This window comes from Pipistrellus kuhlii, unplaced genomic scaffold, assembly GCF_014108245.1.
Source record: "Pipistrellus kuhlii isolate mPipKuh1 unplaced genomic scaffold, mPipKuh1.p scaffold_m20_p_21, whole genome shotgun sequence".
NCBI classification, from domain to species: domain Eukaryota; kingdom Metazoa; phylum Chordata; class Mammalia; order Chiroptera; family Vespertilionidae; genus Pipistrellus; species Pipistrellus kuhlii.
Genome location: NW_023425520.1, coordinates 15,361,568 through 15,388,691, shown reverse-complemented (window position 1 = coordinate 15,388,691; position 27,124 = coordinate 15,361,568). Strand labels below are relative to the sequence as shown.

Genomic DNA, 27,124 nt, shown 5'->3' with positions numbered 1-27,124 from the left:
GGCGGCGGGGCCGGAGGCGGGACCGGCGGGGCGGGGCGCCGGACGTTTCCGTTGCCTGGAGCTGAGCAGCGGTCCGAGCCCCGCTGGCATCCCTGACGCCGCGCCGCCGCCCGCTCTCCGCTCTCCGGAGGCTCCGGTTCCTCTTCCGTGAGTGCGCGTCCGGCCCGGGCAGGGGCCTCCGCGGGGGAGCGGGGCACGACGCCGGGCGGAGGGGACCCCCGGCGGGAGGCGGTCTGCCCGGGAACCAGCGCTGCCCTGTCTTGCAGGCCCACGACCCTTCGTCTTCGTCTCTGCTCCGGACCCGAGCGGTCGCCATGGCGCAGGTAAGGCCCCGCGCAGCGAGCGCCCCGGTCAGCGTCCCGGTCAGGGCGCCCGGGGCTCTGGGGTGTCTGAGAGCCAGAAAGTTTAGGAGACTCTGCCCCGGGGAACCTACCCGGCCCCGGGACCCTGCCGGTCCTCGGAGTCCCTCCCGGGCCCCGGACCTGCCCAGCCCCGCGGGTCCTCGGGGTCCCTCCCGGGCCCCGGACCTGCCCAGCCCCGCGGGCGCGGCCCGGTGACGTGGCCGGGCTTGGCCTCCGCCTTGCCGCGAGTGGGCGTGGAGAAGGGGCCTCCCCACAACCCGAAGAGCCGCTAAAATTAGAGCCAGAGGGGACAGTCCAGCGCGGTCATGTGAGGGGAACGCATTTTTTTTTTCTTTTTCTGGCTTCCTTCGTTTTTTTTCCGCCAAGTTTCCTGCATTTCAATGCCGGGGATGGGCGTCGGCTCTCCCTGCTGAGCCTGCCCGGCTCTTCCCAGTTGCTCAACCCAGCTTTACTAAAGGAACTGTTCGTCGCAGGCACTGATTTATTTTTTTCATGCAAAACATGAAACAGAAAAGCCGCCTAAGTGATGAACTCGCGGAACGAGTTCTGAGTTGACTTTCGCTTGAATCTGTTTCAGATCTGGATGACCTAATATCGGCTTTCGTTGTCTGCTTGACATTAATCAGAAATGCAGGGAGGAAAGTCTTTAACATGGATCATGTTGCGCCTTCTTCTCTGAATGAAACATCGCTGCCTCGCAGCTCCACCCAAAACTCCTTTTCCAGACCTTATCCTTCCAAAGGGCTTGTCAGAGTCCAGGTCATTTTTTAAAACAAGAGTTTTCACTACTCAAACACTGCCCTTTCTCACTGAGATTTCTTTTTTTTCTTTTTCCTTTTTTTTTTTTTTTTTTTAAATCAGATTAACTTAACAAAATGGAGTAAGGTTTCCTAGCCCTTTCCAATAGAAAATGGGAGGATTAAGATGGGTTGGCAACTATTCAATTCATACAGTACTCCATTCTTCCTCTTTTGCACATAAGAAATCTTACAATAAACCTATTCTTCACGTTACCTCAAGTGGAAACTTTGGTTTAGGTTCTTCCTCATGGAAAGGATACTTTTATGTGGAATTAACTTTCCTGAGAATAATTTGTCCTATCTTGATATGCTGGTGTGGTGATATAAATGATGAGTGAGCAAGTTTCAAAGAATAATCCTCTTTATCCTTGCTCATTGGCTGTTTCTTGAATCTTTCTTGTATGTTTTCCCAGCGATGTTTGAAGTTTTTCAATCAATGCCTCTTAATTATGTAGACACTTGACCCCAGAGAGCATCAGTGAGCACATTATTCCGGTGCGGACATTAATACCTCCAAAGAATGGAACTAGTGTCTGGGCAGAACATGGGAGAAAGCTGATTTGTATTTTAAGATGATGTATGTGATTTCTATGCCAACATAACACCAGGCCCGTTTCCAATCAAAGCCACATTTTTTAGTTATCATAAAAGTTACAGCTATTAAAGATACAGTGTCAAATTCGCACTGACTTTGTCATTAGTTATCCTTGGGGGCCATTCAACCAAAACATTTTGATAAAATATTTAATATTGCGATGGACTTTGGTTGTCTGTACTTGCATTTTGGAATTGATGTCCTCTGGCCTCAGGTTCAGTGTGGTGGTTCGCGGTGATTCCTGGTGCTGACCTGTGGGTGTGGGGACCAGAGACCTCACTCTGGCCACCTGCAGTAGACTCATGCGATTAGATGCCCTATTCTCTCCCAGGTGCACATTTTAGCAATTTAAAACGTATTAAAAATCAGTGTCTCTTGCACAGCCTAGTGTAGCTCAGCGGTTGAGTGTTGACCCAGGAACCAAGAGGTCACTGATTCGATTCCAGATCAGGGCATATGCCCAGGTTGAGGGCTCAATCCCCAATGGTGAGTGTGCAGGAGGCAGCCAATCAATGATTCTCTTTCATCATTGATGTTTCTATCTCTCCCTCTCCCTTCCTCTCTGAAATCAATAAAAATATATTTTAAAAAATCAGTTTTAAAAAAATTGATTCAGAGAGGAAGGGGGAGAGAGAGAGAGAGAGAGATAGAAACATCAATGGTGAGAAAGAATCATCGATCGATCAGTTGACTGCTTCCCGTACCACACCCCACACTAGGGATTGAGCCCGCAACAGGCCATGTGCCCTGACCGGGAATTGAACCGTGACTTCCTGGTTCATAGGTTGAGGCTCAGGCACTCTGACACGCATAGCGGCAGTTCTTCATGTTTATGAACCATCTTCCGCACCAGTGTCTTATATTCCTACTTAACACTGGAGCCTCCCCCCTGGCTCCCATGGGTTTTCCATCTTACTAGTCAGCGAGAGCCAACTTGCCCCACAGATAGTCCAAGGTACTTTAAATACATTCCTACTCTTGGTTTGGGAGAAAAAAAAAAATCAAGATTTGGCTGTATTTCATAGGTGAATGATCTATTGAACACATTTTCATTCAATTTAAGGCTTTTATCTTTAATTTTCTTTTAGGTGATAGAACTTTAAAATATTATACTGGGGCAGTCTGAGCTCAGTTTCATTTATTTTTTATTTTTTTATTTTATTTTATTTTTTTAAATATATTTTATTGATTTTGTACAGAGAGGAAGGGAGAGAGAGAGCTAGAAACATAGATGAGAGAGAGTCATCTATCAGCTGCCTCTTGCACACCCCCTACTGGGGCTATCCCGCAACCAAGGTACCTGCCCTTGACTGGAATCGAACCCGGGACCCTTCAGTCCCCAAGCCGACGCTCTATCCATTGATCCAAACCGGTCTCGGAAATTTATAAGGTTGTTTATAGAGTGAACATGTTCAAGGACAGTAGGGATGTCATCACGACAAAATCGGGCTCCTTAATTTTTCACTAGAAACATAATGAATGTCAGAGGAGTTACCTCTGAGGTGAAGGTTGGGTTGCATTCCCTGAGCTGTGGTGATTTACTAAGGGCTGGCACGGGGGCAGGGGCAGTTTGAGGGGGGAAGCTGCGACGAGGCTCTGTCCAGAGGCGATGCTCCATCTGTTGCACTTTCCAGGCCCTGCACCTGCAGTCCGATCCTTCGGTGGCCAAGGATTTCCCCTCTGGTCTCGGGTCAGGGTTATCCGATACTCCTGGCCTGTGCTGCTTCCAGCTAGTCTCACTCAGGTCCCCGTTCCTTTGACTCTTGTCTTTGTTTTGGATCCTTTGGAAGAGCTGGATCCAAAAGGGCTTGGCTGCGTCGCCAGTCCCTGAGTTCCCTGGCAGTGGGCCCTTCACGCCCTCCTGGCAGCGCCTGCCCGGGAGGCCTGCCCAGTGGCGGGTGAGTTGGCAAGTTAGCAAGTTAGAGGTGGCCGTCAGTGACGACTTCTCTTAGCGACTTAGAAGTTTAATGTGGTAGAAATGTCACAACATTTTTACATCATAGGTCCATTCCTCAAGTAAATTCCACTCATATAACCTGATTACTATTCTAAAACTTCACAGACAGAGCAGTTGATTAAAAGATAAATTAGGACTCCTGAGACCTTTCTTTGGCTTTACTTGGATGTGGTTTTTGGACCCAGCCTTTCTGTGTCTTTAAATTCTCTGCAGAGAAGAGCAACCCTTCCCTTGTTCTTTGGTCTGATTTTACCCATTTTATTTTGGCGTGCCTGGTCTTTGAAGGCAAAGAACTTTCCAAAAAAGCCAACAAAATGATAGAGCTGGAGGAGTGGGTAATTTTGAAGGTGAGCATTTACAGTGAATTATAGGTTTGGCCAGATATTGTCGGAGAACGTGTGTAAGGCATGGTGGCAGGGGACGAGGTAGAGGAGGACAGCATGGCTGAGGGACAGCACCTGGTGCATTGAGATCTTCCGGGCAAGGCCCATTGTGTGCCGGGCGAGGGAGCGCACAGGATGGAGGGAAGCCTTGTCTGAGTCACGGGAAGGCACCCTGCCCAGCTCAGCCCACAGCCCACATTCGCTCCGTGGGCGGGGCGGGTGGGGGCAGGATGTCCACACGAGGGCTGTGGCCTCTGACTCATGTCTGTGACTCACATCTGATCCCTACAAGGGCTTTGCTAGCGTGTTCGGTGACCCTGGCCGTATAGAATGTAGAGAGTATTTCCCAATTTCTAGAAAGCTCTCTAGCTAGAGGCAGTGGCTGAGGTTCTGAGGACACTTCTCTTCCAGCTTTCGCCCAGTGTCCTTCATCTCAGGGTCAAAAAAAGATCTCTTCTTTTTGGGCAAATCTCTGCTGTCTCCTCTGTCGTTCACCTCACCCCTGTGTTAACGGCTGTTTGTAACTCCTCCCTAGCCTGTAGATGAGGAAAAGTGTTTTTAATGTTTTACTTATTTGTTGATGAGAGGGAGGGAGAGAGAGAGACCTGTTCCACTTACTGATGCCTTCATTGGTTGCTTCTTGAATGCTCCCTGACTGGGGATCTAACCTGCCACTTTGACTTCTCAGGTCGACGCTCCAGCCAGCTGAGCTACCCGGCCAGGGCCGAGTCTGTCCTTATGTTCTTACAAGCATGCTTTAATAAACCTCTGTTTGTAAGATGGGGGCTCCCAGAGATGGCCCCTCCCCTCCCTTCACTGCTCCATGTCTCCAGCCTATTGTTCCCGCTGCCCAGACCCAGGCCCCCAACCCAGGCCCTGCTCCCCAGCCCCGTCCTTCTCTTCCTCTGGTTTGGACACGCCTGCCGCCTCCCCTCCTGGAACACGTTTCCCTCTGGCCTTCATGCCAGGGCCCTGGTGAGCCATGCAGGTGCTGGCGGCCTTCCCAGGGCAGGGGACGTCCCCTCTCCTCTGGTTTCCGTTCCCCCTTCTCCTGTTTCTGCCCTTGGTGACCGCCTCCTCCCAGCTCCAGTTCCCACCTGTCACTCACAGGCCTGCTGTGGGGGAAGGAAAGCAGCCGCCCACTCCCCTGCCAACAAGGAGCTGGCCTCGTGCTTCCTTCTGCCGGCCCTAACTCTGTCTGTCCAGCCCTGATCCCATCTGCTGGCCCTGACCCCCTCTGTCTGCTCCTGACACCGTCTGTCCGGCCGACACCCTGTCTGTCTGGCCCTGACCCCGTCTGTCGGGCCTGATACCCTCTTTCCGGGCCTGATCCCCTCTTTCTGGGCCTGACCCCATCCTTCCAGCCCTGACCCCGTCTGTCCAGCCTGACCCTGTCTGTCTATTCCTTTCCGCCTCAGTGGCTCCTGCCCGGAGTCGTCCACCTTCTCGTGCTGGTAGCTCTGCACAGTCTTCCCAGGTTTGCAGGGTCCATTTTGTCGTCTCCCCTGCTGCCCTGGTAACTGGGTGCTGAGTGGCTGTGCCTCCCGAGTCCCTGAGGGCTGGCCTGGAGCACAGAGGAAGACAGAATTCCTGAGCTGAAGTTCCAGAGCCCTCACAGGACCTCCCCTGGCTGTTGAAACACTTACCCCTCCCCTGGCTGTTGAAACACTCACCCTTCACCAGAGCCGCATTCCTCCCGGTTTTATGCTTCTGAAGCCCCTCCCTGCACTCCTCCACTTTCCGGAACCTGCCTGGCGACTCACAGGCCACTTTCAGGACATTTTGGGGAAGTTTTTCCCGTTTCTTCCTGATCCTCCCTCTCAGTCCCTCCCCAAGTGCTCATGTCGCCTCGGAGAACCCTCTGTGTGTGCCTACACACTCCCAGCTCCACTTACACGGCATCATACCCTCTTGGCTGTAGAGTCCCGGTGTTTTCCTAGTGAGTGTACAGTGCCCGGCATGTGGGGGCATTCAGAAATGGTTGTTGCTCAGCCAGTGTGGCTCAGGGGTTGAGCATCGACCTATGAACCAGGATGTCAGTTTGATTCCCAGTCAAGGCACATGCCTTGGCTGTGGCTCGGCCCCCAGTGTGGGCAAGCAGGAGGCAGCTGATTAGTGATTCTCTCTCATTGTTGATGTTTCTATCTCTCCCTCTCCCTTCTTTTCTGGTATAAAATATATCCTATATAATAAAAGCCTAATATGCAAATCAACCGGTCGCTATGATGCACACTGACAACCTGGAGTCAGACGCTCAACACAGGAGCTGCCCCCCAGTGGTCAGTGTGTTCCACAGGGGAGCACTGCTCAGCCAGAAGCCGGGCTCACAGCTGGCAAGTGCAGTGGCTGGAGCCTCTCCTGCCTCCGCTGCAGGTGGTGGTAAGGAGGGAGGGGTCCCAGACTGTGAGAGCCCTAGACTATGAGAAGGATGTCTGACTTCCGGCTTAGGCTCCATCCCTGGAAGGACCGGGCCTAGGCCAGCAGGTGGACATCCCCCGAGGGGTTCTGGACTGCAAGAGGGCAAAAACTGGTCTGAGGGAGCCCCCCTCCCCGCCCCTGAGCGCACAAATTTCATGCACCGGGCCTCTAGCAATATGGAAAAGAAAATGGTTGTTGAGTGAATGAATAAACAGACTGGCAAACTACATCCATTGTGGTTCCTCATTGTTATGGCGATGCTGGTGGTGCCAGCAGAGGGTTTGAAGCAGCCCCATTAAGTGATTGCACGTGGCCCCAGAGCAGCCCCACTAAGTGGCTGCACTTGGCCCCAGAGCAGCACTTTGCCTCCCAGTCTGGAAGGGCCATCTTCCCAGCCTTCCCCGCTTATCTCCTGAGCGGTGCCCCCTGTGACCATGTAGGGCCACATGATGTTGCCCATATCAGCCGCCCGGTTTCTCATGGCTCAAGCCATGGAACCAGGGGAGGGGACCTGTGGCTCTTCGAGCATCTGCTGTGTTAGAGGTGGGCGGTGGAGACAGCCTGGCGGGGGCACGTTTCCTGGGGAGGCCGGGGGAGTGGAGATCTTTGACTTAGCTTCCTGGCCTCCGAATGGGACGAGGGATGGGCTGCCCCTCCCCTTCCCTAGCTGCCACACCCTTTCTTTAGCTCCAGGACGAGGAAGGAGCTGCTGCCAGCCTGCAGGCCGGCCTGGCAGTCACGCGGCGGCAAACAGCCCTTCCTCCTGGACACAGCCCTGAGGTCCCCTGAAGAGTCTCGGGGTGACTCCTGTTGAGAGGAAGGGTGAGGAACCTTTCTTCTTCCCTTGAATGAGAGGAGGGACAGGAGAGAGGATCATCCTGACCCTGTTACGGTGGTGAGGGAGGCTTTATTGAAGATGGTTGCAGTGGGGGAGAGAGTGGGTTCCAGTCTGAATACAGCAGACACTGGGGATGCAGTAGGGGAAGGGAATCAGAAGGTAGATTACTGAGCACCCAGGGCAGGGGGTCTTGCTAACCTGGCCCAGGAGGGCTCTTGCTGGAGACAGCCCAGGACCTACTCCTCAAAGAGGGGCGTGAGGACTGGACAGATGTGGAGGGCGGGGCTCCCCCTAAGCTGACTCAGCAGGTCCCTGCTGCCCTGGGAGGACCAGGCCTCGCCTGAGGGGCTCTCTCAGGAGGCGTGGCTCAGGGCCGGAGGAGCGGCCACAGACACTGAGTCCTGTGGCTCTCTCTCGGCGTCTGTTCTGTTTGGCTGGTGTGGGCTGTTGTTGGCTCAGTGCAGCAGGCTGGGGTGGGGAGCAGGTGACCGGGTGTGTCTGTGTCCATGATCCAACACGTGTGATTGCAAACCCGACGGGTCCTCCCCTCCCCCTAGGGCCCCTCGTTTTCAGATGGAACCTGAGGGGAGTTTGGAGGGACCTTGAAGACATTTGTGGGTGAAGGAAATGCTGCAGCCTCCCTTTGTCGTAAGATAAACATTTGGCTCAGTGTTTGTAGCCTTCTTCCGCTAAAGATCGACGGATGTACAGGCATGAAATGTGTCAATGCTTTTTAAAAATATATATATTTTATTGATTTTTTACAGAGAGGAAGGGAGAAAGAATTAAAAATATTGATGAGAGAGAAACATCCATCAGCTGCCTCCTGCACACTCCCCATTGGGGATGTGCCCGCAACCAAGGTACATGCCCTTGACCGAAATCGAACCTGGGACCCTTCAGTTCACAGGCCGATGCTCTAGCTACTGAGCCAAACCGGTTTCGGTAGTGTGTCGATGTTTTAAGTGCTGTGTGTATGATCAAAGGGTGGTAGCAGGAAACCGATGGAGAGAATCTCCCACAATGCACCTTTGTCTTTCAAAGATTGCCTTCTTCTGGCGCACACATTTCCCGTAACTTCCAGGCGATGCCAGGTTCCTGAAAGTTACTAATAAGAAATAGGGCTGGATGCAAAGCCCTGTAGTGAGAGCATGAGCTCCTGGGTTAGGGCTTCCAGCTAGGATGCGGGCTCCGTGGGCTCCTGGATCAGGGGCCAGAGGCTTCCTGCCAAGGGGGCCTGGGAGGAGGCGAGTCAGGAGGTGGGAGTGGGGGGGGTCCTCCCGAACCACACCCCAGGGAAGAGGCCTCCAGAGCTGGCCTGGGCGCAGACCCTGAATTGTCCTCCTGATCCTCCCATTTTCAATAGATGACACACGGGAACTGTCCCTGTGCTTGCTTTGTGTACCAGTTACTCACTGTGAATTACTCCGTTCCCACTTCAGGCTCTCAGAGGCACCGTGACAGACTTCCCCGGCTTTGACGAGCGGGCGGATGCGGAAGCCCTCCGGAATGCTATGAAGGGCCTGGGTAAGGCCCTTCCTTTTGTTCTAAAGAAACGGGACGTTGTTTTTCCAAACAAAGCGTCGTGATTCCCAGGAGGATTGACTTTGGAATGTTTTGATCTGGAGAGAGGTGCACTGAGATAGGGGAATCATGTGCCCCCGCTCCCGGTTCAGTATCTGCACTGAGCGCCTCCATCTGCAGCACCAGCCAGCTCTTCCTGTGGAGGGTGACGGCCCGAGGAGCAGACCTGCCCCAGGCTCACCCTCTGCCGTCTTCACTGTCCTTACCCAGCACCACCCGCTTCTTCATGCCCCCCCTTCACGCCTGGCTCCTCTGTCCCAGCTTCCTTTCCAGCTGCTTAGTAGCCTCTGTCCTCAAGGATTTCCACATACACTGCTCCCTGCCCCCAGCCCCCTGCCCAGGTGTGTCATGTCCTCAGGCCCCTGTCCCCAGGCCCTGCACCAGGTGCTCCCCATCCCCAGGTGCTCCCCATCCCCAGGCCCTGCACCAAGTGCTCCCCATCCCCAGGCCCTGCACCAGGTGCTCCCCATCCCCAGGTGTGTCTTGTCCTCAGGCTCCTGTCCCCAGGCCCTGCACCAGGTGCTCCCCGTCCCCAGGCCCTGCACCAGGTGCTCCCCATCCCCAGGCCCTGCACCAGGTGCTCCTCGTCTCCAGGCCCTGCACCAGGTGCTCCCCGTCCCCAGGCCCCGGGTTAGGACCCACCATTCTCACATGTGGCTGCCCTCGGGAGGGTTCCTGTGGAAAAGGGGTGGTGGGGGGCTCTGGCCTGGCCAGGCCTCTGTGGTACCCCAGCCCGCCTGTCTGACTCCTCCCCTGGTATCTGAGCCACACTGCACCTGCTGTCCCTCCTGCCCTTTCCTCTCCTCCCAACAAAGCCCTGGCCTTCCATCCTTCAGACCGATGGCTGCACCTTTTCCCCGCCCACCTCCTGTCCTCGGAGAACCTCCTTGGGACCCCACTTAGTGCCGGGGCCTCCCCTGGGCCCTGCCACAGTCTCTGTAGCTCACGGTTGTGTGTCTGTATTTCCCCCCTGAACAGTCACTTGAAACAGGTGTTCATCTTTGCCTCCCCCAGTCCTTGGAGGGCCCACGGTTTTGTGCGTGGGAATAGCACTGTTTGCTGAGTGTGTGAAAGTCAGGGTTGTTTCCCGCCGCTTCACGGAGCAGCAGCGACAGGGTCGAATGTGCTGGCAGTGTAACAGCGGCTATGTGGTCGATGCTCTAGTTATTTTATTTTATTTCATAGAAGAAGGGAGAGGGGGAGAGAGATACATCAATGATGAGAGATTACCTTTGATCAGCTGCCTCCTGCACGTCCCCCTACTGGGAATCAAGCCTGCAACCTGAGTACATGCACTGGATCAGAATCGATCCTGGGACCCTTCAGTCTGCAAGCTGACGCTCTATCCACTGAGCCATGCTGGCTGGCCGGCCTCAGTGCTCTAGTCTAATGTTTTGTGTAACATGACATGTTGTATGAGGTGAGGCCCCAGGGTGTGCAGCCAGGCCTGACTGAGTGCCACCCACAGGCACCGATGAGGAGACCATCCTGACCCTGCTGACCGCCCGCAGCAATGCACAGCGCCAGGAGATCGTGTCCGCCTTCAAGACACTGTACGGCCGGGTAAGACTGCCTCCCTCCACCCTGGCAGCTGCGAGTGTTAAGATGAGTGTGAAACCTGCTGTGCTCTTTGGCAGAAATCATGTGTTTAACAATTCTAGCTCTCCTCCTCCCCGTCCCCATCTGCTTAATGAGCAGCTGTTGGTGAACATGCTCACCGGCCTGTCCCCACACATCGCCCTGTCCTCCTGTGCCGTCCCCGGGTGTCCCACAGGGTCCTGGCCTCCCCAAGGTCCCACAGGGTCCCGGCCTCCCAGGGTGTCCCTCGGGGTCCCGGCCTCCCCCAGGGTGTCCCACGGGGTCCCGGTCTCCCCCCAGGCTTCCCATGGGTCCCAGCCTCCCCCAGGTGTCCCACGGGGTCCTGGCCCTCCCCAGGGTCCATGGGGTCCCGGCCTCCCCCGGGCATCCCACAGGGTCCCGGCCTCCCCCAGGTGTCCCAAGGGGTCCCGGCCTCCCTCAGGTGTCCCAAGGGGTCCCGGCCGCCCCAGGGTCTCATGGGGTCCCTCTTTTTCCAGCTGCCGGCCTGGACCACGATGGGTGTGGTCAGGACATAGGCACATTCTCGACGGGGAGTGGTATTTTGATGATTCAAATGGAAGTTAAATTTGTTAAGAAATCAACTTAGATGTCATCTTATTCTGCAAATTTTCACTCGGCCTTTCATTTAGAAACAAATGCAAAGCAAAAAATAAAAAATAAAAAAATAAGAAGGAGAAGCAGGTACTTTGAACCCAGTCTCCAGCTGCCAGGAGGCCCGGGAGGGGGTGGGAATCCTCTCCTCACCCTGAGCGAGTTTCCCATCCGGTGCAGGCCCCGCCCGGCACTGTGCGTCCTCCCGACACTGAGAGAAAAGACAGATGCTTGTGAAGGACAGATCTTACCTTTTGTCAAAATACATTTACGATATTTTGGAAGAAGTTCTTTTTAAAGCTACATGTGTTTCTCAGAACAGTATAATAAAACAGAATTTTTGTGTCCTTTTAAAGTTTTCACTTCTTTAATTCCTGAAGGAAGAGAAACATCTGTTGAGAACAGCGACCTTGACACGGAGGGCGTGACCTTGCTCTCCCTCAAGCCCAGGCGGGCAGGGCAGCACTGAGAGCCCCATCCTGCTGCCTCCCAATGGGGAGCCCTCAGAGCGCCGCTGTCATTCACGGCGAAGAGCCGCAGCGTGTGCCCGGTAACGTCTGTGTTCTCCGAGCAGGACCTCCTGGACGACCTGAAGTCGGAGCTGACGGGGAAGTTCGAGAAGCTGATTGTGGCGCTGATGAAGCCCTCGAGGCTGTACGACGCCTACGAGCTGAAGCACGCCCTCAAGGTACAGGCCCCACGGCCTCCCCATGGTGACCGCCTTCTTCTTAGTAAAACTGTCCAGTTATCCCTGCGAGGGTTCCTGGAGAGCAGAGCGGTGGGAGGAGAACATTACAAGTGTGTCACTCTGTCCTTGTGTAGTTTACTCAACGCTATAGCTATTTACATTAGTATATGTATGTATATTGTTATTGATTTCAGAGAGCAAGGGAGAGGGAGAGAAACAACAATAATGAGAGAGAATCATGGACCGGCTGCCTCCTGCATGCCCCACACTGGGATTGAGCCAGCTACCCAGGCATGTGCCCTGACCGGGAATCGAACCACCGGAAATCAAACCACAACCTCCTGGTTCATAGGTCTATGTTCAACTACTGAGCCTTGCCAGCTGGGTGCTATTTAAATTTTTAACATTTTTTACAGCCTTTTAGATCTTTTAAGCCTATTTCTAATTTTGAGATGTTTCTTAAAAATGGTCAGGTTAGGCATCCTGTCTTATAGAATAGGAAGTTGGCGGGGTGGGGAAACAGTATTGTTGATCATTAGAGGTTAAACAGTGAAGCTTCGGGAATTTTCAGGTCAGAAAGTGTTGTTACACCCCTTCCTGGGAGGACCGGGTGACACTGTAGCAGGTAGCTCACCGCACGTGTCCTTGCCGGTGCTGGAATATGGTCATTCTGGCCACACGGAAACCGTGGTTTGTGGTTTGGACCGGTGGCACTGGAAATGTCATTCATTGGCAGCTTTGAGTTGGGAGGAAAAGGAAGCAGATTGGATAACAAAGAGGTCATGTGGCCAGGGATTCTCCGTGGGAGTGGAGGGGAGAAGGGGACCAGGTCAGGGCCTTCCTGGGCATTCGCCCTGCATTTCCCTGCCGGCTCTTTGGGATAAACACTGTCCGCGGCCCTGGGGCAGGTGTCTGTGGCCAGCTCTGCAGTGGTAGCAGCAACCAAGGTTCTGCCCGAGTGAAATCCAGGTCTTCCAAGGGCTTGGTTTTTGATAAAGAAACAGAGATAGGAAGAGACTGATGCTTACACGTACCTCCCTTTTTTTTAATTTATATTTTATTTATTTTTTACAGAGAGGAAGGGAGAGAGATAGAGAGCTAGAAACGTCGATGAGAGACAAACATCGACCAGCTGCCTCTTGCACACCCTCTACTGGGGATGTGCCCGCAACCAATGTACATGCCCTTGACCGGAATCGAACCTGGGACCCTTCAGTCCGCAGACCGATGCTCTACCACTGAGCCAAACCGGTTTCAGCACGTACTTCCTTCTAAAGTTGAGTCAGGTTATATCATTGCTAATTTATCAGTGTCGTGACGGCTTTTATAATCAGAAAAAGGAAAGCGGGTGACAATTGTTTTTCAAAACTCTAGAAAGCAAGTCCCAGTCCTTTCACTGGTTCAGTCCCTGCTCACTGAGCCACGCTGCTCAGACGTCCCGTGTGCCCAGAGCACTGAGTGAGAGCGGGGCTGATGTTTTGAGATAGATTGTTTACGTATCAGTGCTGCTCTGAGTTACATTTGCACTGTTTCAGCCTTTTTTATTTTTCCACGTTTCATTAAAATGTTTTACTTCTAAATTATTAAGAATGAAACAGATAAAATTACAGGGTTGTGTAACCTGCTATCTCTATATGCACTTACATTCAATGAAGGTTGTTTTTCATTAGACAAGAAGGGACAACATTGTCTTAGGAAAGAAAATTAACTTGAAATTTCTTATTTCTGTAACTAATGGAACTCATGCAAAGTAGTGAATGTTACATTGGATACTCTATTCAGGCGTCTTCAAACTACAGCCCGAGGGCCACATGCGGCCCGCAGAGGAGTCTGATCCGGCCCGCCAGGTTTTTTGGGCAGTGAGTGCAGCCGAGGTGTTACAGTAGGAATTAGTAGTTCATATAGTCCGGCCCTCCAGCTCTCTGAGGGACCGTGATCTGACCCCCACTTTAAAAAGTTTGAGGACCCCTGCCTATATAATTCTGCAGTTTGGGTAACGTCTATTGTAGGAATATCACTTTCTCTTTAGTCTGTGGACACGTTCTTCTCATTAAAAATCAATCTCCACACAGGGAGCGGGGACGGATGAGAAAGTCCTGACGGAAATCATTGCTTCCCGGACCCCCGAGGAGCTCACAGCCATAAAGAACACCTACGAAGAAGGTATAGGCTTCAACCTGCCTTTCTTGTCCCCACTGTCCCTCCTTCATTTCTCTAGCAGAGGTTCTCAACCTTCCTGATGCCTCCACCCTTTAATACAGCTCCTCATGTTGCGGTGACTCCCAACCATAAAATTATTTTCGTTGCTACTTCACAACTGTAATTTTGCTACTGTTATGAATCGTGATGTAAATACCTGTGTTTTCCGATGGTCTTAGGCTCTATAGCAGCGATTCTCAACCTGTGGGTCGCCTAAGATAGCAAATGGTTAAAAACCTCCCTAAGGAGAGGATGCAGAGAGGGAGGGGGCCGGAAAAGGGAAAAAGGGCAGTTTGACTCCTGAGCAGGGAAGCCAGCATTGTCAGGCTGGGCCAGAGGGAGCTGCAGGTGCTTCTGAATTCTGGTAAAAGAAAGGGGCCGTGGTCGCCTGAGAGCCATACTCCATGGCACAGTCAGGAATCTTTCTGACATGGAAGGGTGAGCCTGTGTGCGGCCATGGCCTCCGGGCGCCTCGAGGGCACAGTGTCTGCAGGGACTTGAGCTGGCAGCAGCAGCTGGCAGCAGTGTGGGCAGTGGGGAATGATGGGAAGGTGTCTCTGGCCTAGTTCACCCTCAGGGCAGCTGCTGCCTACTGGGGGCAGTAATTACAGGACAGTCAACTTCAAACTGAAGCCAAATACCAACAGCCTTGAATGCAAGAATTCACTCAGAGGAGAGGCTTTGGGTGTTGGGAGGGTGTTCATGGTGTAGTCAGGCGCTGAGCAGGGTTTGGAGACGGGTGGGGATGGGGATGGGGATGAAGTAGGGGGAGGAGGAAGGCAGTTTTGCCTGCCCCTGGCTTGCAGTGCCGTGGAGACAGGGCTGTGGGAAGTGTGTGGAGGGGATAGAACCCAGCGTGGGGCGGATATGCGTGTGTCTGCGGGGAGAACCTGAGCGGCTGAGGTTATGCTGTTGGAGGGGGATTCGCCTGGCGGGTCCACAGGCTTGCGTTGGTTCAGAGGCACAGCGCTCCCGCGTGGGCGAGGGCTGTTGAAGGACCGGGAGGAAGGGTCTGCGTCAGGTGGCCGGGTGTGGGCGGGAGGTAAGCTGGGCAGGTCCCACTCGTCCAGGTGGGTGCAGGTGGGGGGATGACGCCTAGGGAGACACATGCGAAAGGCGTGGGGTAGATGGTAGAGGGAGCGAGGAAGAGCCCTGTGGGTTTTGTGTTTGGGTCACGGATTGAAATAAACAGGCAATGCTCTTGGACTTTTTCAAATAGAAGTTCCAGGCTGTTGAGTGTTGGCTGCTTTCAGATAACGACAAAGTATTTAAATGCCTTGGAGTATTTAACTGCAGGCTTCTGGGTCCATTCTCTGCCCTCGGCCAGGGGGAGGAGCCGAAATGTGTGGCGGGCAGCGGCCTCGGTTGAGCGGTCACTGCTCTCCCTCAGGGTGAACTTTACTTGCTGCCGAGGAAAGACACCCTGTTAGTGGCAGGATGCCTTTCCCCAAGAGAGAAAACAGGACCAGACCAGCAGTGTTCCTCTGGTGTGCCACATGGGTATCCAAGACGTGCCATCCTGACTGCCAAGCCAGGACACGACCTCTCCCCTCAGATTGTCAAACGAGCACATGACAGCAGCCAACACAGCCGTAGCCATCCGGTGTGAACGAATCAGAACCATGCCTCTTTTGTGTGCCAGACTGGCAGGAAGTGTCACATCTGCTGGCATGATTCGGTTATGCCGTGCGGTGGGAGAGGTTGGAAATCGCTGGTCTGGAGAGCGGAGACCTTTGGGACCGTCCGGTACACCGTCCAGCAGGAAGGAGGCAGTTGGCACGGGGTCGCTTGCAATGGAGGCTCTCGGTGCTGCCTGTCCACCGGGTGTCTGCGGGGTGTCCGTGGGGTGTCCGCCAGCTCACAGCGACAGTGCCTGGAGCACTTGTAAGCGCTGAGTCATGGTCCAGGCGTGGACCGAGGGCTTCTGGGAAACCTCTCCACCCAGCACTCACTCAGAGCCTTGGCTGTCACAGCCGAGGGCACTCAGAACAGAGTAGAGAACATTTATGCTAATCAGATACTTCTTTTTTAAAGTCAAGATCAATTTTAAAAATTTATTGATTTCAGAGAGAGGAAGGGGAAGGGAAAGAGGTAGAAACACCAGTGCTGAGAGGGAATCGTTGACTGGCTGCCTCCTGCACGCCCATCCCAATCGACGTTCCAGGCTTTTAGTACTGCCTGCTTTCAGATACGATGAAATATTTAAGTGCTGTGGAGGAGCCTCCTTTCTTTAGTGGTGGCTGCATTTTAGTCACAAGGGCTGCGGGCTCCCGTGGTCCTGGATGGAGCGTATAACTCGGGCGTGTGCCCCGACCAGGAATCGAACCATGACCTCCTGGTTCATGGGTCCCGCCTGCTGGGCTGATTGGGCTCCGCTTCCTCTGTGTCCTCCTGGGCGAAGGGGCGGGATCTCCCTCCTGGCTGACGGAGCTGTCAGTAACCCTGACGTTGTTCTATTGCAGAATACGGCTCGAGCCTGGAAGACGACGTGGTGGGGGACACTTCGGGGTTCTACCAGAGGATGCTGGTGGTTCTCCTCCAGGTATCTGGGGGACCTACAGTGCGGTAGTCAATCTGATGCCAGCCTGGTCTGGTCCGTTAAATGAGGCCACTGTCAGTCATTTCTGGTGCTTGCTTGGGGCGGTGTCTGTGTCTGTGTGTCTGTGTCTGTTTTGTGTCTGTGTGTCTGTGTGTCCGTGTCTGTGTGGTATCTGTGTCTGTGTCTTTCTGTGTCTGTATGTGTGTGTCTGTGTGTCTGTGTCTGTATGTCTGTGTGTCTGTGTGTCTGTGTGTGTCTGTGTCTGTGTCTGTATGTCTGTGTCTGTGTGTCTGTGTCTGTGTGTCTGTCTGTGTCTGTATGTCTGTGTCTGTGTGTCTGTGTGTCTGTGTCTGTGTGTTTGTGTGTCTGTGTCTGTGTGTCTGTGTGTGTCTGTATCTGTATGTCTGTGTCTGTATGTCTGTGTCTGTGTGTCTGTTTCTGTGTGTCTGTGTCTGTGTGTCTCTGTCTGTGTGTCTCTGTCTGTGTCTGTATGTGTCTGTATGTGTCTGTGTGTCTGTGTCTGTATGTCTGTGTCTGTGTGTCTGTGTCTGTGTGTCTGTCTGTGTCTGTATGTCTGTGTCTGTGTGTCTGTGTGTCTGTGTCTGTGTGTCTGTGTGTGTCTGTATCTGTGTCTGTATGTCTGTGTCTGTATGTCTGTGTCTGTGTGTCTGTTTCTGTGTGTCTGTGTCTGTGTCTGTGTGTCTCTGTCTGTGTGTCTCTGTCTGTGTCTGTATGTGTCTGTGTGTCTGTGTCTGTATGTCTGTGTCTGTGTCTGTGTGTCTGTGTCTGTGTGTCTGTGTCTGTGTGTCTGTGTCTGTGTCTGTGTGTCTGTGTGGTGTCTGTGTCTGTGTATTGTCTGTTTGCCTCAGGCCTGACCGGAACTCCCAGTAGCTAACTGGAAGTTTTCTGGGTGTCACACCATCTTTCACTCATAGAATGTGAAACCGAGAAGATCAGGTTGGGTTTGACCGGGGCTAGCAGGGGGAGTCATTTCCTTTTCTTGGAAAAGCTGGGGAAACTCAGGGACGTGTGTCCTCTCTCGCAGGCTAACCGAGACCCTGACGGCGGGATCAACGAGGCGCAGGTTGAACTGGATGCGCAGGTGAGTGGCACCGTGTGTGAGGCTGCAGGTGACAGCGGAGTGATGAGGCCCGTGCTCATGACATTCTTCGTGTTGTGTCGCCATGGCCTCTGTCTGGTCTCTCAAAGCACAAGGCCCGTGTACGTTTCTTTTACTTCGACGTGGCCCACAAAGTCTTTTATCCCAAAGCCGAAGTGCAGTGAATAAATACATATAAAGTGTGAGGCGCACCGAGGTCAGTTTTCCTGGGATCCCGGAGCACCCACAAAATGGAGAATTTGACAAAGAACAACCCAGGTGTTACTGATCCCACTGCCGAGGAGGCGGCAGGTCAGGGCAGAGGGATAAGAAGGGTAGGCTCTAGTGCTGCATGGTGTTTAGTATATAGTAGGTGACAACTCATTGTAGGATTTGGAGGTTGCCTCCTCTCTTGACGGAATTCTGCCGAGCGGATGCCATTGTCACCGGTTTCAGTGCCATCGCTCCGCAGAGTGCTCCCTGTCAGTGTGTCTCAGACTCCGCAGAGTGCTCCCTGTCAGTGTGTCTCAGACTCATCGCCCGGGGACACACCCCCCCCCGACCCCCGACAGGCTCCCCTCAGGGCCCGGGGCTGGGCACCGGCATTTCTCACAGGCTTGGCGGTGCCCATGAGGCTGTTCGGTGTCACCTACCTGCCTGCAGGGGTGCCCCCCCCCCCCAGAGCCCGAAGGGGCGCTACATCGAAAGTGCTTAGGGAGTGTCCCCCGAGGGAGTGTCCCCCAGGGAGTGTCCTTCAAGGGAGTGTCCCCCGAGGGAGTGTCCCCCAGGGAGTGTCCTTCAAGGGAGTGTCCCCCGAGGGAGTGTCCCCCAGGGAGTGTCCCCCAGGGAGTGTCCCCCAGGGAGTGTCCTTCAAGGGAGTGTCCCCCGAGGGAGTGTCCCCCAGGGAGGGTCCCCTGAGGGAGGGTCCCCCCAGGGTGTGTCTCCCAGGGACTGTCCCCCAGGGAGGGTCCTCCGAGGGAGTGTCCCCCAGGGAGGGTCCCCCAAGGGAGCCCGGCCTCCCGCCTGCACAGGGACGGGCAGCACGATGGCGACCCCGCTCTTCGGGTCGGCTCTGGGCGAGTTACTAGGTCAGGGTCAGCCTGTTGGAGACGGTCCTGCCAGCTGGGGAGAAGGGACCTTTGGGCCCTTCAGACCTGTGACGTGTTCTCTCCTGGTCCCTGGCCCGAGCCTCCACTGTCTCAGGACGTGGGAGTGGTGCGTCTGGCGGGCCTGAGCGTGCTGGGTGGCCCTGGCCTGGCCTGCGTGCAGTGGAGCCGAGCCCGCCTCCTCCCTGTCCCTGCACGCTCAGGGCGGTGGCCCGGGTGGGAGGGGAGCAGGGCGCTGTGCTCACTGAGCGAGCGGGTGGCTGAGCCTGTGGAAACATCCTGCTCCAAAGGTGGGCCTTGAGGCTCCTGAAGACACCAGGGCCTCGCCTAGGAACCACAGAGGATCAGGGGGAGGGGGAGGGGGAGAGGGATGGGGAGGCCTTCTGACTCTGGAGCCTCGTACTGGGCACTGAGCCCGGGGTTCCCCAGCTGTGCTTGGGCGGATGCAGGGAGGGTGTTGGGGAGGGAGGCGGGAGGCCCCTCATCAGCAGCCGTGTGTGTGGATGCAGCGGTGTTGGGGGGTGGAGGGAGTGGGGGGGGCCGCGCGGGAGGGGGGCGGACTTGCCCATCAGAGCAGGACACGGCGAGGTTTCTCAGCATCTGCCTCTGTGAAGCGCCCTCATCTCATTGCGGGATTTCCTGCGAGTAGCTGTAGAACAGATACTGATCCAGACAGCTCTTTCACAAAAATCAGGAGCCTGTAGTTAAAATAGCCGTTTCCCATGATTCCCGGCTGCAGGGGTCACCGCTCCCGCCTGCAGGGGAGCCGCCCTGGAGGTGCAGGCCCCGCCCGGGTGCAGGCCCCGCCTGTAGAGTGTGTGCGTGTCTCTGTGGGAAACGCAGTAGGTGGTACTATGGTAATTTCATTTCATGCATGTTGTCCTGTGTTTACAACACTCTTCAAGGAACACATTCTGTTTCTGTGAGGAGGTGTGCAGGCTGCTTTGAGGGGTCTGAACACTGAGTTCTACGCTGGAGCTCAGGGCTGACCACCGGGGGTCTTCCCTGTTGTTGTTTTAAAAAAATACTAGAGGTCGGTGCACAGATTTGTGCACTGGTGGGGTCTCTTGGTCTGGCCTGCAGGGACTGGGCTGAAACTGGCTCTCCGACACCCCCCGAGGGGTCCCAGGTTGCGAGAAGACACAAGCCAGGCCCAGAGACCCTGCCCGTGCAGGATTGGGGCCGGGGAGGGACACAGGAGGTTGGGCATCCAGGGCGATTGTGGCCGTTCGTCCTCAGGGTCCCAAGTAGCTCCAGACTCGGGCCGTGGGCTCAGAACAGAAACGTTAGATGGAAAAGTGCCAGATGAGGCGCCGGGCAGGTTAACACTCTGGGGGGAGGAACCTGGGTGTGACGCAGCGGTGAAGGAGCCGGGTCTGACGGAGCGGACTCTTCCAGACACTGTTCCAGGCGGGAGAGCTGAAGTGGGGCACGGACGAGGAGAAGTTCATCACCATCTTCGGGACGCGGAGCGTGTCGCACCTGCGGCGGGGTGAGTGCGGGAGACACGGGAGTGCCCGTTACCGGCAGGTGCTCTGTGGTATGGACGGGCCCGCGTCTGCTTCCTTCTGGGGGACCTGGGGCCTCGCGGCATTCTCCTCACTGCTGTAGCTTTTACAGGGAGGGCCCCGTCCGCCTCTCGCTCCAGGCGGGAGCGGCCTGCTCGGGCTGTCCTCTCATCACAGACCCAGGCTGTGGGCACCCCTCCCATAGAGGCATGTATCCCCACAGGCGCTAACCAGGCCATCTGTGTTCCCCCCCTGTGTTCTCCGGGTGCGTTGGCGCTTGATGGCTCCTCTGGGTTTTAGTGAGTTGTCCACAGTTTGTTACATTGGATAGTCCTCGGGGCTAAGGAGAGGAAGAGGTAAACGTGCTTCTATGACTTTTAATAAGGAGAGGAAGGTGTCTCGGAGTGTTCCGGACTTCCCTGTAGGTCCCATGGCTCAGGGCTGGGATATCAGTGAGCAGGACAGTCCCATCAGGTGTTCAGGGCCCTCTGCGGCTCGGACACGAGGCCCCGTCAGGAAGGAAGAGGGGCTTTGTGTTCTGAAGGGCGGCGCCGGTGAGAGGGGTGCCTGTCCCTGTGGGCAGAGGGGCCTGGTGTCCTGAGACCGTCTTTCTGCTCTCCAGTGTTCGACAAGTACATGACCATCTCGGGATTCCAGATCGAGGAAACCATTGATCGGGAGACTTCTGGAAACCTGGAGCAGCTGCTGCTGGCTGTCGGTAGGTCACCGTACGGTGTCGGTGATGCGGCATTGAGAGCGTGTCTGTCTGAGCATCGACACCGATTCCTGGTGAAAAGAAGAGCGTGTGAGATCTGGGTGACAGACGCCTGCCTTCCCGTGTGATGTCTGCTTTGGGGGGGAACACAGATGGCCTGGTTATCGCTTGTGGGGATACATAGTAGCTATGTGAGCATCCTCTCGAAGCTGCTCTTACGGTCTTACTGCGTCCTGAGGAGCTGGAGGGCGGGCGGCGTCTGAGGCCGGGCCACGTTATCGCTGATGCTGCGGACGCTGTGGCTCCCAGCCCTGTCCTCCCCCGTGGCGGCTGAGACTTGGCCGATGGAGAAAAGGGTCTTGGATGAACCGGGAGCTGTGACCGTGGTTGTTTGCAGATAAACGATGGGGAATTTCATGGCAGCTGCCCACTCAGGGTGATCTGGAAGACGGGGAACCGAGTGGGTGCAGGTTCTTGTAGCATCACATGCTCCCAAATCCAGGCAGGCCCAGGAGGCGCGGCCCAGGCCCGGCTTCCCCGTGGATTCGAGGGGCACGTCGCTGCACATGGGCGTTGTGACGTGCAGTCACTGGGGGCGGGCTCTGTCAAAGCGTTGGGAAGAAGTCTGCCCTGTCCCCATGGGGGGTTATTTTTGGATCAAAAGGGATTTTCATCTAAACGTTCTGCAGCTCAGCAGCCTGAGGGCCGAGCGGCTGCCCAGGGGATGGATAGGGCGGTGCCCGTCTAGGGAGGGTGTCCTTCCTGCCCCCTTTTACCTGGTGTTCCTCCTGTGGACCCCGTGGTGTTCAGCGTGCAGACAGACACCTCGGTTACGATAGCGGGCACAGAAAGGGTTTGCAAAGACCAGGGAGAAGCGTAGTCCGTGTTACTGGCTTGAATGTACTGGGACGAGACCTCCAGGAAGCTTGTGGACTTTCTCGAGGCCGATGAAGGTTGTGTCTTAACAACCAACGCTACCAAAACTGCCAGGAGAGAGGTTGCTGGGAACAGTGGCCTCAGATCCGACCCTCTCTCTGCGCCCCCTGCTGGTGAGCGGGGCCTGAGGCAGTCTTCCTCCCCCTCCCTTCCTCTGGGGAAACACTTGGAGCTCAGTTCCCTGGGTCTGCGGGAATAAAACAGCTGTGGGCGGGAGGGTGCCTGGGACTTCAAATTAGTCCCTTTTAAAAAATAAATATATATTTGTTGATCTCAGAGAGGAAGGGAGAGGGAGAGAGAGATAGAAACATTAAGGATGAAAGAGAATCATTGATCGGCTGCCTCCTGCACGGCCCACACTGAGGATTAAACCCGGGACCCTTCAGTCGAAGGCCTGTGCTCTACCTACTGAGCCAAACTGGCCGGGGCTGCCTCGCCCCTTGCTGTCGGAGTAGCCCCTGACCTCATGTTCTTGCTCTCCTCCCAGTGAAGTGCATCCGGAGCATCCCTGCCTACCTGGCCGAGACCCTCTACTACGCGATGAAGGCAAGTGCCCGCTCGCTCCTCCGCTTGTCTCTCCGGCTGTGGTGCTGGGCAATGGCTTAGGTGACGGCCGTGGACGGCTCTCCTTAGCGCTGTCACTGCTTTCACTAAAGGCTCTCTGCGAGCGCCCAGCCCGGGGCGGCGTCTGTAAAGGCCCCCATCCGCTCTCACTCTCTCTGCAGGGCGCCGGCACCGACGACCACACCCTCGTCCGGGTCATCGTGTCCCGGAGCGAGGTCGACCTGTTCAACATCAGGAAGGAGTTCCGGAAGAACTTCGCCACCTCGCTCTACTCCATGATCAAGGTGAGGGCCTTCTCTGCTCCGACCAGAAACCCACAGCAGGCCCCGTGCACGCGCAGCGGGGAGGGCGGTTCTGTGCTGAGATTCAGGCAGCAGGGGGATGAGGTGTGGGGCAGCAGTGGGGGGAGGCAGTGCAGGGGAGGCTGGGTGTGGGGGGAGGCTGTGAGGGAGGAGGCTGGGTGTGGGGGAGGCAGTGTGGAGGGAGGAGGCTGGGTGTGGAGGAGGCAGTGGGAGGGCAGAGGGAGGCTGTGCTGGGAGGCAGGGTGTTGAGGAAGCTGAGGGGAGGCGCAGAGAGACAGGGTGTTGAGGAAGCAGTGAGGGGAGGCGCAGAGAGACAGGGTGTTGAGGAAGCAGTGGGGGGAGGCGCAGAGAGGCAGGGTGTGTGGGAGGCAGTGGGGAAAGGGGCAGAGAGGCAGTGTGTGAGGGAGGCAGTGGGGAAAGGGGGAGGCAGTGTGGAGGGAGGAGGCTGGGTGTGGGGAGGCAGTGGGGGGGTGGGGAAGGCTGGGTGTAGGGGAGGCAGTGGGGGGGTGGGGAAGGCTGGGTGTAGGGGAGGCAGTGGGGGGGTGGGGAAGGCTGGGTGTAGGGGGAAAGAGTAGGGGGGCGAAGGGAGGCTGAGCAGGGAGGCTAGCACGCTGTCCCTGGAGGCCGTGATGGCTCTGGTCAGGCTGAGGCCTGAGGAGCATGAGCCTTGGCTGGCAGAGGCCACAGATGCCTCGGCAGACCCTCCCCTTGGCAGGGTGACAGCGTGTTTGCTCTCTCTGATCAGCTCCAGTAGCCTTGATGGCTCCTCCTGTCTCATCTAGTCTGTCTGTCATCACTGTGTCTCTGGTTCACAATTCAAGAAAGAACTGACTAGGTCACAGGAGTAAGTCAGGGCACTGCTACCCAAGTGTGGCTTAAGGCCTTTGACTCTCCTCTCCTCTCTTCCCCTCCCTCCTCCCTCCCCCTCCCACTTTCCTCCCAGCCAGTTTAGGGTCAGGGGCAGGGTTAGGGCCAGGGTTAGGGTTAGGGTCAGGGATAGGATCAGGGTCATGGTTAGGGTCAGGGTTAGGGTCAGGGTCAAGGTAAGGGTTAGGGTCAGGGTCGGGGTCAGTGTTAGGGTCAGGGAAAGGGTTAGGGTCAGGGATAGGGTCAGGGTCATGGTTAGGGTCAGGGTTAGGGTTTAGGTCAGGGTTAGGGTCAGGGGCAGGGTAAGGGTTAGGGTCAGGGCCAGGGTTAGGGTCAGGGCCAGGGTTATGGTTATGGTTAGGGTTAGGGTTAGGGTTAAGGTTTAAGTTAGTGTCAGGGTTAGGGTTAGGGTTAGGGTTATGGTTAAGGTTAGGATTAGGGTTAGGGTCAGGGCCAGGGTTAGGGTTAGGGTCAGGGATAGGATCAGGGTCATGGTTAGGGTCAGGGTTAGGGTCAGGGTCAAGGTAAGGGTTAGGGTTAGGGTCGGGGTCAGTGTTAGGGTCAGGGAAAGGGTTAGGGTCAGGGATAGGGTCAGGGTCATGGTTAGGGTCAGGGTTTAGATCAGGGTCAGGGTAAGGGTTAGGGTCAGGGCCAGTGTTAGGGTCAGGGCCAGGGTTAGGGTTAGGGTTAGGGTCATTGTTAAGGTTTAAGTTAGGGTCAGGGTTAGGGTTAAGGTTAGGGTTAGGGTCAGGGTTAAGGTTTAAGTTAGTGTCAGGGTTAGGGTTAAGGTTAGGGTTAGGGTTATGGTTAGGGTTAGTGTTAGGGTTAAGGTTAGTGTTAGGGTTAGGGTCATGGTTAGGGTCTGGGTTAGGGTTAAGGTTAAGGTTAGGGTTAGGGTCAGGGTTAGGGTTAAGGTTAGGGTTAGGGTCAGGGTCAGGGTTAGGATTAAGGTTAGGGTTAAGGTCAGGGTTAGGGTTAAGGCGCGGCTCCGTGGAGCAGCTCCCTATGTGTGGTGAGGCGGTGAGGGCACCTGAGTCCTTTGCTCCTGCTCTCATGCTCTCAGAGCCTGAAGCACCGGTCGCACACTCTGTGCCCGACAGGCAGAGGGGCCGCCTGGCCGCCTGTCCTGGGGCAGAGCCGCAGCAGCCAGGCGTCCGTGGCGCCCTCAGCATCTGACACGGGCTCGAGTGTGTCCAGACAGCGGTGGGAATGGGTGTGGGGCTCCGAGGGGACCAGCTTCTCCGACAGAACTACGCTGTGGCGGGCCGAGCCAGGAGTTAGACAGGCTGTGTGGGGTCACGCCCGGCTGGTTCTCTGTCCCTGCGGCTGCCTGAAGGTGGCGCTCACGCAGACCCTCTGGGTTTCAGGGCGACACGTCCGGGGACTACAAGAAAGCCCTCCTGCTGCTCTGTGGGGGCGAAGACGACTGAGGCCCGGAGGACCCGCCCGCCCGCCCCCCTCAGCACTGCTCCCTCCGCAGCCCGAGCCGCACGCTGCCTTACCCTGCCCGAGGCCATGCCCCACGTGGCGCAGACGCAGGCACGAATTCTGCTCTCCCGTCCTCCTAACTCGCCCTCAAGCCCCTTCCCCGCTCAGACAAAGCTGCCTCCCTCCCGAGTGCCCTGGACGAGGTCAGACGGCCCCTCGGGCGGCTGTGGGTGTCAGCACTCACGGTGCGGCGACCTGGGAGGCTCGTCGGCCGCTGGGCCACCCAGTGACCCCTGGAAGCCATGTGGTTCCCTCAAAGGGTTATCGAATAAACATTTCTTTCCCGGCCGGTGTGTGTGGATGTAACTGGTCTGACGGGTGTGCAGCGGGCCTGGGGGGTGAGACCCCCCCGCAGCCGCCCAGCCTGCCCATCCCCCACAGCGGGCGTGGGCACAGGGCCAGTCTCGGCCCACGGGGGTTCACGTGGCACCTTTTCCAATGCTCATGTTGCTTCGTGGAAATGCTGAAACGTCACCTAAACATTCAGAGCAAGTTTTCTTCATGGTTAACTCATGTTCCTATTTTCTTTTTTTGTAGTCTGTTTATTTACTTAAAAAGTTTCAATTCCAGTTGGCATTCAATAGTATATTAGTTTCAGGAGTCCAGCACAGGGGTTAGACTTTTATCATTGAGGCGTGGTGCATGGCCTTTGTCCCTCAGCCCGGCCTGCACCCTCTCACAGTCGGGAGCCCTTGGGGAATGTCTGACTGAGGGCAGTCCCTCCAACATCCTTAGCGCTGCCAGGGCGGTGGGCCCCTGCACCCCAGCCTTCAGCCCCGCTTCTGGCTGAGCAGTGCTCCCCCTGTGGGAGTGCACCGACCACCTGGGGCAGCTCCTGCGTTGAGCATCTGCCCCCTAGTGGTCAATGTGTGTCATAGTGACCAGCCATTTTGCTGTTTGGTCAGTTTGTATATTACCCTTTTATTATGTATCAATAGAATTAAAAATATATATTTTTATTGACTTCAGAGAGGAAGGAAAAGAGAGAAACATCAGTGATGAGAGAATCATTGATCTGCTGCCTCCTGCACGTCCCATACTGGGGTCAAGTCTGCAACCTGGGCATGTGCTCTTGGCTGGAATTGAACCCGAGACCTTTTAGCCCCAAAGCTGTCGCTCTATCCACTGAGCCACACCAGCCAGGGCAGGCAGCAGCTTTTAAAGGATGAAATGTACCTGTTGGAGGGGAGGGCTGGGAGATGGTGTTTCTGGCTGCGCCCTCTGCGCTGAGCTTGGGGTGATGGCCAGGGAGGAACTGCTGCTTCCTGTGCATTTCGCTGAACCTGTGACCTCCCGTTGGCCGCTGGAGCCAGGCTGTCACGGATGTGTCCTCTGCTGGCAGCCACCAAAGCCGGGCCCAGATGTGTGCACAGGCTCCTCAGAGACAGCCAGATGGGGTGGAGCTACAGGGCAGCGTGGTGATTGCACCCCCAGTCCCCCTGGTCCCTGCAGAGGCTTGCAGGCAGCCCCTTATGTCTAGTTTAATTAGCAGCCTGGCCCCAGGCTGTAGCTATGAAGATAAGCCAGTAGCCCTTTCCCAGGAAGACGGGTGCATCTCCCTGTGTGGTCTGCTGTGCCCTGGGGGCTGGGGGGTGTACCCCACAGGCCAGGAGCACAGCCTGGAGGCACCTGAGCTGGTGAAGGAGGGTCTCTGCAGCAGGTGCAGAGTTCAGCACAGGCGCACAGGCCAGGGCCCCTGCGGGGGCGGGGGCAGAGTGTGGAGGTGCGCCCGCCTCCGTCCCAGATGGCACCCCAGGAGTCCCGTATCAGCGCCCCAAGGAAGCAAGTAGAGCGCTCAGAGAGAGACCGCACAAGGACTGTGCCAGGCCCTGTCGGCATTGTGCCCACAGGGCTGTGCCAGGGACTGTGGGTTTGGTGTGTCCCTGGGCCCAGGAACCAGCTGCACTGGTCTCCACAGCCAGGTGGCCGGAGGGCCCTGGGCGGCAGCCACCAGGCGGGCACCAGGTGCATGGCAGGCTCCCTCCC

General features: G+C 55.9%; 1 protein-coding gene across 1 annotated transcript; it reads left to right on the top strand.

Annotated features, from left to right (window-relative positions):
• On the top strand, nt 1–25,423 carry ANXA5 (annexin A5). Its single transcript, XM_036450364.2, has 13 exons — nt 1–147; nt 267–323; nt 8,796–8,880; nt 10,406–10,500; nt 11,702–11,815; nt 13,888–13,978; nt 16,477–16,556; nt 17,599–17,655; nt 20,157–20,250; nt 20,889–20,984; nt 22,405–22,463; nt 22,643–22,765; nt 25,018–25,423. Exons 2-13 carry the CDS (start codon nt 315–317, stop codon nt 25,078–25,080), a joined length of 966 nt encoding a protein of 321 aa, XP_036306257.1. The 5' UTR covers nt 1–147; nt 267–314; the 3' UTR covers nt 25,081–25,423.
• Nucleotides 25,424–27,124: the final 1,701 nt, after the last annotated feature.

What these genes read in the sequence shown, in the direction of transcription:
- ANXA5 (XM_036450364.2), top strand. An exon ending in GAATGCTATGAAGGGCCTGG is followed by an intron (nt 8,881 to 10,405) that starts GTAAGGCCCTTC and finishes TGCCACCCACAG; the next exon opens with GCACCGATGAGGAGACCATC. An exon ending in AAAGAACACCTACGAAGAAG is followed by an intron (nt 13,979 to 16,476) that starts GTATAGGCTTCA and finishes GTTCTATTGCAG; the next exon opens with AATACGGCTCGAGCCTGGAA.